The sequence below is a fragment of the Arvicola amphibius genome, chromosome 8, assembly GCF_903992535.2.
Source record: "Arvicola amphibius chromosome 8, mArvAmp1.2, whole genome shotgun sequence".
In the NCBI taxonomy this organism is placed as follows: domain Eukaryota; kingdom Metazoa; phylum Chordata; class Mammalia; order Rodentia; family Cricetidae; genus Arvicola; species Arvicola amphibius.
Genome location: NC_052054.1, coordinates 64,183,722 through 64,196,425, shown reverse-complemented (window position 1 = coordinate 64,196,425; position 12,704 = coordinate 64,183,722). Strand labels below are relative to the sequence as shown.

General features: G+C 38.8%; 1 protein-coding gene across 2 annotated transcripts in view; it reads right to left on the bottom strand.

Annotated features, from left to right (window-relative positions):
- Window positions 1-12,704, bottom strand: part of LOC119820332 (vomeronasal type-2 receptor 116-like) — a 63,590-nt gene that overhangs the window by 30,575 nt on the left and 20,311 nt on the right. The window contains exon 6 of one of the 2 annotated variants that reach the window (XM_038338524.2): window positions 1,915-2,786. In XM_038338524.2, coding sequence (XP_038194452.2) covers window positions 1,915-2,786 — 872 coding nt within the window. The remainder of the gene's footprint in view (window positions 1-1,914; window positions 2,787-12,704) is intronic. The other variant, XM_042055504.1, reaches the window with a different exon arrangement.

Here is a 12,704-nt window from a genome sequence, read left to right as displayed (position 1 = left end):
CAATATGTTCTGCTTCAACTGATTTCCTACAGTGTTTTTCTCATTTTAGATTCCAGTTGTAGCTGCAAAGAAATCTTATTGAGTATCTACAAAGCAAATGGAAACTGCACAGTGACCCTGGGTCCAATGTATACATTCCTCTAATACCATTTTTTCCTCTACTTTTGCTTGCATTCTTGACCCTGCAATGCCGGTGTGAGAACCATTTGTTGAGTGGGAGCTGATGCACACATAAATATGGTCTGCAAAGAAAGCAGGCAAAAAGTAGGGCAAGTCTTTTCTCTTGTTACTTACTTATCATTTAAGATGAGGAAAACAAGACTAGTGTTCCCATCTGGCATTTACTTCACATTTAAAAATCATTTAAAAAGTTCATTCTTTTGATGAGGTGTCATGGTGGGCAAAGATGTGGATAGAAAATAATGTGACACAAGGAGTCTTTTCCAGGAACAGAGAACAAATTCAATACTTTATTTATGTACTTATTTTTTTTCTACAGGGTTTTTTTTTATTAAAAATTTCTGCCTCCTTCCCTCCTCCCATTTACCACTCCCTCCCCCCTCCACTCTCCCTCCCTCTCCTGTCCGAAGAGCAGTAAGGGTTCCCTGCCATGTGGGAAGTCCACGGTCCTCCCCCTCCATCCAGGTCTAGGAAGCTGAGCATACAAACAGGCTAGCCCCCCCCCCCGAAGCCAGTATGTGTAGTAGGATCAAAATTCAGTGCCATTGTCCTTGGCTTCTCAGCAGCCCTCATTGTCCGCCACATTTAAGGAGTCCGGTTTTATCCCGTGCTTTTTCAGTCCCAGTCCAGCTGGCCTTGGTGAGCTCTGATTAGAACAGCTCCACCATATCGGTGGGTGGGAGCACCCCTCACAGTCCTGACTTCCTTGCTCATGTTCTCCCTCCTTCAGCTCCTCATTTGGGCCTTGGGAGCTCAGTCCTGCACTCCAGTGTGGGTCTCTGTCTCTATCTCCATCCATTGCCAGATGAAGCTTCTATAGTGATATGTAAGATATTCATCAGTATGGCTATAGGAAAGGGCCATTTCAGGATCCCTCTCCTCAGCTGCCCAAGGAATTAGCTGGGGACATCTCCATGGATACCTCTGCCCCCCTCTAGAGTGAAGTCTCTTGATAACCCTAAAATGGCTCCCTTAATTAAGATATCTTCTTCCCTGCACCGTGTTTTGCAAAATTCAATGTAAAAAAAATTCATTTAATTTCAATTATGGTATTTGGGCTTTTGAGTATGTTATGATGTGAACATCTGAGTGTAGGGTTTCTTGGAAGCAAGAAGAGAGCATCTGACTTATTGGAACTATTGTTATAGGTGGGTGTGAATTTTAAGATGTGGAGATTGGAACTCATCTTCTCTGACAAAGCCAAACTTAGTTTTAAATACTGGGATACCTCTCCATCTTTCTAAAGATTTTTTTCTTTCTATTTATCAAAACATTCCTCTCTCTGCTAAGTTCTACTCCTCTAACTTCCAGTATGAAACGGGATTCTCTTTTCTTCCCCCTCAAAGGGAAAATTAATTTTATCATCTGTAAATATTCATTCACTCTAATACAAAGTTTCTCTGTGTTGTCTTATATTCAAAGTCATACATTCACACAGATATCTAAAGAATTATTATGAGTTTATTTCAACTTCTATTGTGCATTAGAGAAAGTAAGGAACACATCTCCTATACACTAATGTTGAAGAATTAAGTCTTATAGGCTGAGTGGAAGATATTAGGTCACAGTGTACAGAACAGTAGTATAGGTGACACTTCTGGCATCATCATTAGATGAAACAATGAGAGTCGTTAGCTAATGGATACATCTTGCACTGTATGGTACACTGCAGTTGTCAGTTAAAATTTATGAAATGTGTGCTGAAAATGGTGTTTTCTTCCTTATCTTTTGAACAGAATTTCTCTCAGGTCTTAACAAAATTATGTAGCACTTGGGGATAAAGATACATCCCAGTAGACCTGCACTGGAAATCAAGATGGATAAGACCTCCACAACCACCATGACCTTACCCTTGGTGCTGTGATAGACAGGGATAAAAGTGACCCAGACACTGCAGAACAACAGCATGCTGAAGGTCAGCAACTTGGCTTCATTAAATGTGTCAGGGAGATTCCTGGCCAAGAAAGCCACAATGAAGCTTGCTAAGGCAAGGAAGCCATGGTATCCCAAGACAGAATAAAATGCATTCACTGAGCCTTTGTTGCACACAACGATGATTTGGCCATGCTCAGACAGTGCATCATTTTCAATAAAGGGAGGAGAAAATCGCAACCAGATTACACAGAAAATAATTTGGATGAGGGTAAAGATGGTAATGATGTAGTTGGGTGCCCCTGAAACCAGGAAGTACCTCATCCTTCTTCCAGGGGCTGTGACTTTGAAAGCCAACAGCACAGTCACTGTTTTGGCCAATACAGTAGAAATAGCCACAGTGAATATAACTCCAAATGTGACTTGCTGCATGACACAGGTAGCTGAGTTAGGATGCCCAATGAAGAGTAAGGGACACAGGAAACTAAATATGAGTGAGATAAGCAAGATGTAGCTGAGATTCTGGTTGTTGGCCTTCACAATGGGAGTGTCATGGTGTTTCAAAAAGACCCCAAGAACCACAGTTGTGAACGCAGAGAAGCACGAAGCCACTAAGGCAAGAACCATCCCCAAGGGTTCTTTGTAGTTCAGAAAAACCACAGCTTTTGGAATGCACTGTTTCTGCTCTCTGTTGGCATACTGGTCCTCTGGACACCTCACACATTTATCCACATCTGATGGAGAAAGGAAAGCATGATTAGTGCAACTTTAACCATTTGTTGGCAGGATATTTCAATTAAATATGTTGAAGAAATGCTGCAATATTTGCATTTGTTGCTGAGGTTGTAGTTGAGGGTTGCTGATGAATATCAATGCTTCCATTTCATAATACACATTCATTATTATTTTGGTAAAAATAGATGAAGCAATCATTATGCTTTCTATTAAACTGTGTGTTGATGATGCCATTTGTTATGTTATTGTAAAGTACAGATACTTTCTGTAAATTCTGAATGCTATGGTGAAATGACTTAAACTGGTGAATTGAAAGATGTTAAAATAATTAAGCATTGTATTGTAAAAGCATATTTTTAAAATATCAGATCCCATGGTTTCTGTGCCTCCTCATGTAATTCTGTCTGTTTTAGGAATACTCCCCCAGAAATGGATGGAGACAGTGTCTTCTATTGGGACAACTCAATTAATAAATTTTCTAGTTTGAATTCACCAGCTCAAATACATTGACATATAAAAAACACTAAACAGAATCTGTAGCTACCCTTGGATTCAGTACATGACATGCCAAGACCAAGTTCTCAAAAAGTAGGAGAATGATTTTCCACAAAAGGTGGTGGGTAGGGAATAAGAGGCAAAGATAGGAGACAGAGAATGAATGAAAAGGTAAAGCAACAAGAGAGAGGGAAAGGAGCTTTTGGTCAAAGAAGACAAAGAACTGCCTCTGGATAGAGGGAGACAAATGTGTCCTGGGGATAATAGTAAATTAAAAAGATAAAGGGGGGAACCCCATGTAAGGATGAATAATTTTATTTGTTTGTATAGTTTAATAGCTGCATGGGAGATTTTATTTGCTGGACTTCAATACTTTGATAGCCAGTCTCAGGAGGAGGAAGTGGCCAAATAAAGGAATATGGCTTGGTGGCTATCTTTCAGAAAATAGTAACCTTGTTTGGGTTTCTGTTACTATGAAGAGAAATCATGACCATGTTAGCTCTTATAAAGCATTATTATCATCATGCTGGGACATGCTGGTATCAGGCATTTATGGTGCTGGAGAAGAAACTAAATGTTCTATACCTTTGATCCACAGGTCACAGAAAATAAACTGTCTCAGTGAATACGGTCTTTTCATAAGTGAGACCTCAAAGTCTGTCTCCACCATGGCACACTTCTAATAAGACCTCACTTTCTCCAAGAAGGTCACATCTCCTCACAGAGCAAATTACCATCCATTTTCAAACCATTACTGTAACCTAATGGATCTTAGCCAAGGTAAAGAGAATGGGAGAGGAGGGCAGGGTTTGTGAGAGCCACAATTGCCACACTCCAGTAGGCTTGACTCACTTCATAATCAGTAAGTTGTATGTGTGCATATTTACATATGGGTGAATATGTAAATGTAGCAACTGAAGTCAAATATAAGAGTGATAGGGTACATAAGAGGGACGTGGGAGGGTGAGAATGAGAGAAGAAAGGTTATACAAATATATTTTATGTTTTAAAATGCAAAATATAGCCAAATAAAACAAAAAAATACATCTTCAGTTGTGTCCTCATCGGCAGTAGGAATGTTTTATCCCTGAATCCTGTTATTAAGAAGCAGTAACCTTATCCTGAATGTAGAAACCTCTGAAAGTACTTAGCATTAAAAAGCCCTGACTCTTGATTCTATCACCTTTAAGAGAAGGCAAATACCTTCCTTGTTCCCTAATTTCCATCTCTGTGAGACCGAGACTTTGTGAGTGTATTCAGGTGTAGAGAAGGTACTGATATAACATCATGAGCATAGGAACAAAACCCCACACAAATTGGGATGCCTACTATGGCAAATTTAAGAAAAGTGATTTGAATCATTTTGAATCGTTGGATAATTGCAGAAAGTGATGATGTGCTTCTAGATTTTATGTCATTTTATCTAGAATAATGCATTTGGACACATGCATTTAGTTTGTTTAAGGGATTGGAAATTTGTTCCAATTGTTAACAGAATGTACTACTATTGCAGTAAACTTGAGTTTAGTTCCCAGGACCCATGTCATTCATGGGTCTCGCAAATGTCTGTAACTCTAGCTACAGGGTCATTGGATGTTGTAGTGATATTTCATTTGTATTTTAATAAATAATGCTTGTCTGAAGATCAGAAGGGCAAAGCTAACCCACTAAAGGTCAGGCAGTGGTGACACATATCTTTAATCCCAGAATTTGGGAGACAGAGGCATATGGATCTCTGTCAGTTCAAGTCCACCCTGGGCTACACAGGATCCATGCAGAAACAAATCAAGGTGATGTTGTCTCACACCTTTAATCCCAGTACCAGGGAGTCACACACCTTGAATCCCAGCACTAGAGGAAATATAAAATTGGAGGAGAGAGAGGTTCTGCTGCTTATTCTTCCATCACCTAGCCTTGGTAGAGAAAAGGTTTCTCTTGTGTCTTGACTGTTTTGTTTTCTGATTTTTAGATTGACCCCCCAATATCTGTCTCTGGCATTTTATTGTTTGTGCTGCATTTAGCATCAATGTTTGGGGCATGATTTCAAGAAAAAATCCTAGGCTTTTTAGTCCCCAGCACAGGCAAGAGCTAGACACAAACCTAACCACCTGAGTTCTGCAAAAAATACTAGCACTCTAAACTCCTTTCTACTCTGGCTTTGCTTCCACTTCTATCCTGTCCATCTGCTCACGTCTTCCTGTGGCACTGGTTGCTTGCTGAAACCCTGCCTAGCAGACACTTAACTTCCCATGCCCCACTCACAACTTCCTATATCTCCCTTGGTCCCTGAAGCTTGCCATTGAAACTTGTATGCAAATGGATGAAATTAGAAAACACTATCGAGTGAGATAACATAGACCCAAAAGGATGAATATGGTATGTACTCACTCATAAGTGGATACTAGCTATAAACAAAGAACATTGAGCCTATAGTTCATGATCCTAGCGAAGCTAAGTAATAAGGTGACCCCAAAGAAAAACATATAGACCGACCTGGAAATTGGAAAGAGACAAGATTGCCTGATAAAACTGGGAGCATTGAAATGGGGAAAGAAGGGAGGGTATAAAAGGAAGAGGGGGTGAAAGGAAAGGGTTGAGGAGAATTTGAGGAAATGGAATAGTCAAGATGGAGGAAGGACAGAGATGAGAGCAAGGAAAGATTAAAGGAGCCATGAGAGGTTTAGCAGAAATATGGCTCTAGAGAAATTCCCAGGAATCCACAAGGATGACCCCAGTTAAGACCCTAAGCAATATAAGAGGGCTCTAATCTTGACTTGCCTTATAGCCAGACTGATGAATATATTAAATATTACCATAGAACCTTCATTCAGTAGAAGAAATGATATCCAAAGACATGAATAAACATAAAATATTAAATGTTTTAATTGTGGTACAATAGATCATCTGAAATGCATTGCAGACAGGGCATTCTTAGAAATAATGTTTCTTCTGAGAATAACTCTAATAGAAAGCCCTAAACTTCTAAATTATGCAGATGATGCAGCAAAGGCATACATTGAACCAATAAATGTAGATCAAAAAGGGACAAACAAGGCAAACAATTAACATTAGGAAACTCCTTGGAGTGCCTCTTGTAGACCCCTAGAACAAAAATGATTTAGTCATTTCCAGTCACTGAGGAGGACATGCCTTCCCAGTAAAAGTTGAAAATCCAAGGTCTATGGTCAAAAACCATACTGTTCTGGATGATAGAATAACCATGCAAAAATGCATCAAAAAATCCCAATGGAAAATACAAAATGTATATTTTGGCAGACATATGTAAGTGATTGAAGACCAAAGCTGAGAGTATGAATAAATAACATTATAATTGAAGGATTATTAGACACAGATATGGATGTGATCATTAGGACACCAGAATACTGGCTTAGGAATTAGCCACATCAGGAGGCAGATGGTTAATATCTAGGAATTGAAACCCTATCTTAGGTAAAAGCAAAGCAAGAGACAGGTTGAATGCATAGGGGAATATGGACAGAAAGGAATATTAACATATATGTTAGTAATATAACAGTGAATCTATATGGTCATGATCTGTTACAACAATGGAATACCCAGATTAACATTCCTACAGTCTCACAAATGGACCACAAACCAATTCATGTTTTGGGGAAGAATATAATAAGGTATTATAAAAAAAAGACACTTACCATTCAGGTACTACAAAAACACAAAACAACCATGATGAACTCTCAGAGCAACCAATAACTGTACCTGTAAAATGGTTGATGGACAAAGCTACAAGGGTTAACCAATGGTCTTTAACAATAGGGAAACGGCAGGCTTTAGAACAGCTGCCACAGGAGCAGCCAAATGCTAAGCATATTGAAGAATGAACCAGTCCTTGTAATTCTCTTGTATTTGCTGTTAAAAGAAATCTGGAAAGGCTAGAGAGTGGGGTATCCCGCCAGGTGACTGGTCACTCATCTCTTGGTCCTCCCTGTGTAGTAGCAGATTGTGTTTCAGAGTACCACTGAGGTTGTGGGTGATAGGAGGGCTTGTAAGTGGGGTGGGAATTGTTCTTTGCAGGGTCTTATGGTCAGCATGGGGGTAATAAAGCTATAAAGCAAAGGTTATTGAGCCTACAGTGCATGATCCTAGAGAAGCTAAGTGACAAGGTGAACCCTAAGAAAAATATGCATAGATCCACCTGGAAAGGGGAAATAGACAAGATTGTCTGACAAAACTGGGAGTATGGGGATATGGAGAATATGGAGCATGAAAAGGAAAGATTAAAGGAGAAGGGGAGGGGAGGAGAAAAAGAGGGAACCAGATAGTCAAGATGGAGGAAGGACAGAGACAAGAACAGGGAAAGAGATATTTTGATTGAGGGAGTGATTATGGGACTAGCAACAAACCCGACACTAAAGAAATTTCCAGGAATCCACAAGGATGACCCCAGTTAAAACCCTAAGCAATAAGGAAGAAAGTGCCTGAACTGACCTTGCTTTGTAGTCAGACTAATGAATATCTTAAATGTCACCATACAACTTTCATCCAGCAACTGATGCAAACAGTGACAGAAACCTGCATCAGAGCACTGGACTGATCTCCCAAAGTCCAGTTGAAGAGTTGGGGGAGTAAGAATATGAGCAAGGAGATCAAGACCATTATGGGTACACCACGGAAACAGTCTAACTGAGCTAATGAGAGCGCACCAACTCCAACTGGATAGGGAAGGAAACAGCATAGGTCCAAACTAGTCTTTCGGAAAGTGCGTGATAGTTATACAGCTGTGACAGACTGCAGGGTCACTAGCAATGGCACCAGGATTCATCCCTACTGTTTGCACTGACTTTTTGGAACCTATTCTCTTTGGATGGATTACTTTGCTCAGGCTAGATACAGTAGGGAGGGCCTTGAACCTTCTCCAAAGCAATGTGCCTTACCGTCTCTAAAGAGTGGATGGGGGTCGGGTGGCGGGTAGGTGGAGGGAAAGGGAAGATGGAAGTGAGTGGGAACTGGGATTGGTGTTTAAAATGAAAAAAAGAGAGTTTGTTTTTAAAAAAAATATATTAATAAATAATAAAAAGAAAAGAAATCTAGAAAATGATAACAGATCTAAGAGCCGCTAATAAGATGATTCAGCAAATAAGTTCTCTACAATCTGAAATTTCTTTGCCTTTCCTGTGACATAAAAGATGTTCTCTTATACTTACTGAATTAAAAGATTGTTTCTTCCTTTTTACAAGAAAAAGACAGAGAAATTTTTGCCTTCACAGTGACTTCTTTTAATTATTGTAAACCTGCTGAAAGATATCAATATAAGATTCTCCCATAGGAAATTTTTGATAGTCTCACCCCGTGAGAATATATTGTAAATTAGCCATTGGAAATGATGACTAAGCAATTTTATGAATCTATAGCTTACCATTACATGGTTGACATTTTAATATCTGATTCATATATAGATACTTTGGAAATAATGGTTAAAGAAGTAAGTAAAATTTTGCCTTTTGAGGATTTCAAATTGTTCCTGAAAAAATACAGAGCCGATTTTATTAATTATTTTTTCTGTAAAATAGGTTTACAGAAAAGTAGACCCCATAAGGTACAAATTAGTAGAGATCAATTGCAGACTCTTTTTAATTTTTTTTTGAGGCAGGGTTCCCTGTGTAATCTCCCTAGCTATACTGGAACTAGCTCTTGTAGAACAGGCTGGCCTCAAGCTCACAGAAATCTGCCTACCTCTATTTCCATGTACCAACACCTCCCAACCATGATTGCAGACACTTAATGACATCCAAAGGTTGCCAGGAGACATGTCTACCCTATGGTCCATTATGATGGGGAAGCTCAGCCAACCACATTTAGCTAGGGTGTGGCCACTTGGGGTGACGAAAGAAGGACCTGGGCTTCCCCGTGCCCGCTCCTTGTTTTCTATTCATTCGGCATGCGTGATTCTCACTGGATCCTGGTCGTGTGAGTTTCTCTTGCTCCCAATTATTAAAATTATATTCCTTGTTTTTGAGCTGGTCTGGTTAATTCTGACTACTGGTCGACCATGCCCATTCACCATTATTGGGATCAAACCTGATGAACTGATTAATTTAAAGAATCTTTTCATAATGACAAGAACTTAAATAGTCCCAGAAAATTATCAGCTGAATAAGAGAGAGAATTGACATTGATTGAAGTGAAATGACATGAGGCCTGTGGACCACATGGATTGAAATTTTATCTTCATTCTGGTTGTATTTACCCTCAAAATGCTCCTGTACAGTAATTTTAATGCATAGGAAAGCTATTATCTTAGAATAAAACATTTTACCACATAAACTGAGCAAAAAATTAAAAATTTATGTGGAAAAAGTTTCTGAGTTCATTTTAAAATGAAAACTGAGACTTCATCAATTAGCAGGAATATGCCCAGGAGAAATTGTAGCACCACTCAATAATGATGAAATTGACAACTTATGGGAAGAATGTAAACCCTAGAAAAGACCTTATAGAAATTTTGGGGGAGAGATTAACAATAACTATCCCAAAAGCAAGAGAATTTGACATGTAACTAGAACTAATTGGATCCTTCCTCACATTGTGTGGGATACACCAATAACTGGAACGCATACATTCTATACTGATACAAATAAATTAACAAAGGCAAGTTATAAATCAGAAAACTTAAGTAAAATGTAAGAAGGCCCTTATAATTCCGTCCAAAACTGAGAATACATGCCACTCTCATGGTACTGAGGAATTTTAAAGTTGATTTGCAATATGCAGAAAGAATTGTTTTATATACTGAAACGTCTAAATATTTTGTAGATGATACAAAATTGACTTTATTATGTATTCAGGTATAAGACATAATCAGAAATCGATATAATCTCATATACATAACACACATCTGATCCCATATGGGTCTGCTAGATCTTCTAGTACAAGGTAATATAGAAATACATTAAATATTAACTGTAAATGTGCTGAAGGCCTCAGAATTTAAAACAATACTTCATTTACAGAGGAAAGGTTTAAAGAGGAACTTCTCCATCACATGAAAACAAGCCAAGAAAATTATAAGATGTCCTACTTGTTCATTATATAACCAAAAAACAGCAGAAATTAATCAAAAGGGTACTCAAAGGAATATAGTCTGGAAAATGGATATACTCCATTTGTAGAATTAGGAAAATTAAAGTTTTTACTCAACGCCATTGATCTCTCATCAGGTTTTTAATGGGCATCTGCTTTGAGTTAGGAAAAGGCTCATTCAGTGATAACACATTTACTGGAAGTTATGACCATCATGGGTATACCTGAACAAATAAAGGCAGGCAATGCTTCAGCATATGTCTCTAAGAAAATGAATTTTTACATATTGTAATATGAAGCATATGGCAGGTATTGCAAACAATCCTATTGATCAGGCAGTTCTAGAAACATCAAGTCAAACTATAAAGTTTATGCTAAATAAACAGAAAGGGATGATAAATACACCCAGAAATAAATTACATAATGCTTTATTAACCTTGATTTTCTTAAGGTTAATGAGACAGAAACAAGAGCTACAGAGAGACTTTCAACAATAGTAAAATCTTCTGAATTAAGACAGCTGGTATACTTCAAGGATGTGTTGACCTCAGAATGGAAAACAGGATATATGCTAAATTGGGGAAGGGAATTTCACTCTTGTTTCCATAGGAGAAGAGAAGTTATGGATACCATCAAAATTAAAAAGATTCATTTTAAAAAAGAGAATCATCTTGATAAAGAGAAATGACAGCTCATCCACAAAGATGACAATCCTATAAGATGTATGAAAACATCACAGAGATTGGAGCAGATTTTTTTCTTGTCTTTGCAGGAAAATATAAATTACCCATCTTTGAGAACTGAAGAGACCTTGGATATCTAGATGGCTAAAGAAGAAAAGACAAGAATTAGTGCTGTGGAGTTCCATCTGGACAAGTGAGTGTGTGCTATGCTGGGGCTACCGGCCCTGGAAGAGAGTACGGGCACCCTCCCCCAGCTCCTGGTCCAGGGGTGTTTTTGTTACACACGTCCCTGCTTCTCCCAAGCCTTCCTTAGTGTATTCAAGGTCCTGGGCTCAGGACCATTGTCCTGCTCCTGCAACAAGGCCATCCACCCAAAGGGGTGAGAGGCTACCCTCCAGGCAGTTCTGAGGATTCCAGCAAGGGAGTGCGGGCTCCTTTAGATTGTGCTCCGAGATTCACTGTGTGATACTCCACCCCGCCCTGCACCCACCTTTGCTCATTTGTCCCTGTGGCATCCCTGGGCTACCAGCATCCCTGATTCAGTGCTGAGGAGTTTCATCCAGTCAGGAATACCTCTTGCTCCTGCACTGAGGAGATCCAACAAGACTCAGTCACAGCAAAGATTGGACCAAGACAACAAGTCTCTCCTGGCTCCATTTGAAGGAAGAGATGGGCAGGCACCAATGCAAGAACCCCTCCAACAACCTGAAAGGCAACATGACATCACCAGAATCCAGGCATCCCGAAACAACAAGAATTGAACACTCTACTATAGAAGAAATAGAAGAAACCGACCTTAAACAGTACTTTATGAAAATAATAGAAGACCTTAAACAGGAGGTAAAAAACTGCCATAAAGAAATGGAGATGACAAACAAAAAGGTAGACGAAATAAATAAATCTCTCAAAGATACCCAAGAAAAACAAGAAAAAGCAATCAAACAGGTAAGGGAAACAGTTCAAGACCTGAAAATGAAATGGAGGTAATGAAGAAAACACAATCTGAGGGAAGACTGGAAAGGGAAATTCTGAATAAATGAACAGAAACTACAGAGACAAGTATTACCAACCGAATACAAGAGATGGAAGAAAGAATCTCAGACTTTGAAGATACTATAGAGGAAATAAACTCACAGATTAAAGAACAAAACAAATCCAACAATTCTTAACACAAAATATCCAGGAAATCTGGGACACCATGAAAAGACCAAACCTAAGAATAATTGGTGTAGAAGGAGAAGAATTACAAATCAAAGGCCCAGAAAACTTATTCAACAAAATTATAAAAGAAAATCTCCCCAACCTAAAGAAAGATGTTCCTATGAAGGTACAAAAAGCCTACAGAACACCAAATAGACTGGATCAAAAGAAAGCATCCCCATGCCATATAATAATCAAAACACAAAACATACAGAATAAAGAACAGATATTAAGAGCTGCAAGGAAAAAGGTCAAGTAACATATAAAGGAAAACCTATCAGAATTACATTTGACTTCTCAATGGAAACCATGAAAGCCAGAAAGTCTTGGAGCGATGTGCTACAGACACTAAGGGAACATAATTCAAGCCTAGACTACTATACCCAGCAAAGCTTGCATTCACCATCAATGGAGAAAACATGATATTCCAGGACAAAAAAAGATTTAAACAATACGTAGCCACAAATCCAGCCTTACAGAAAG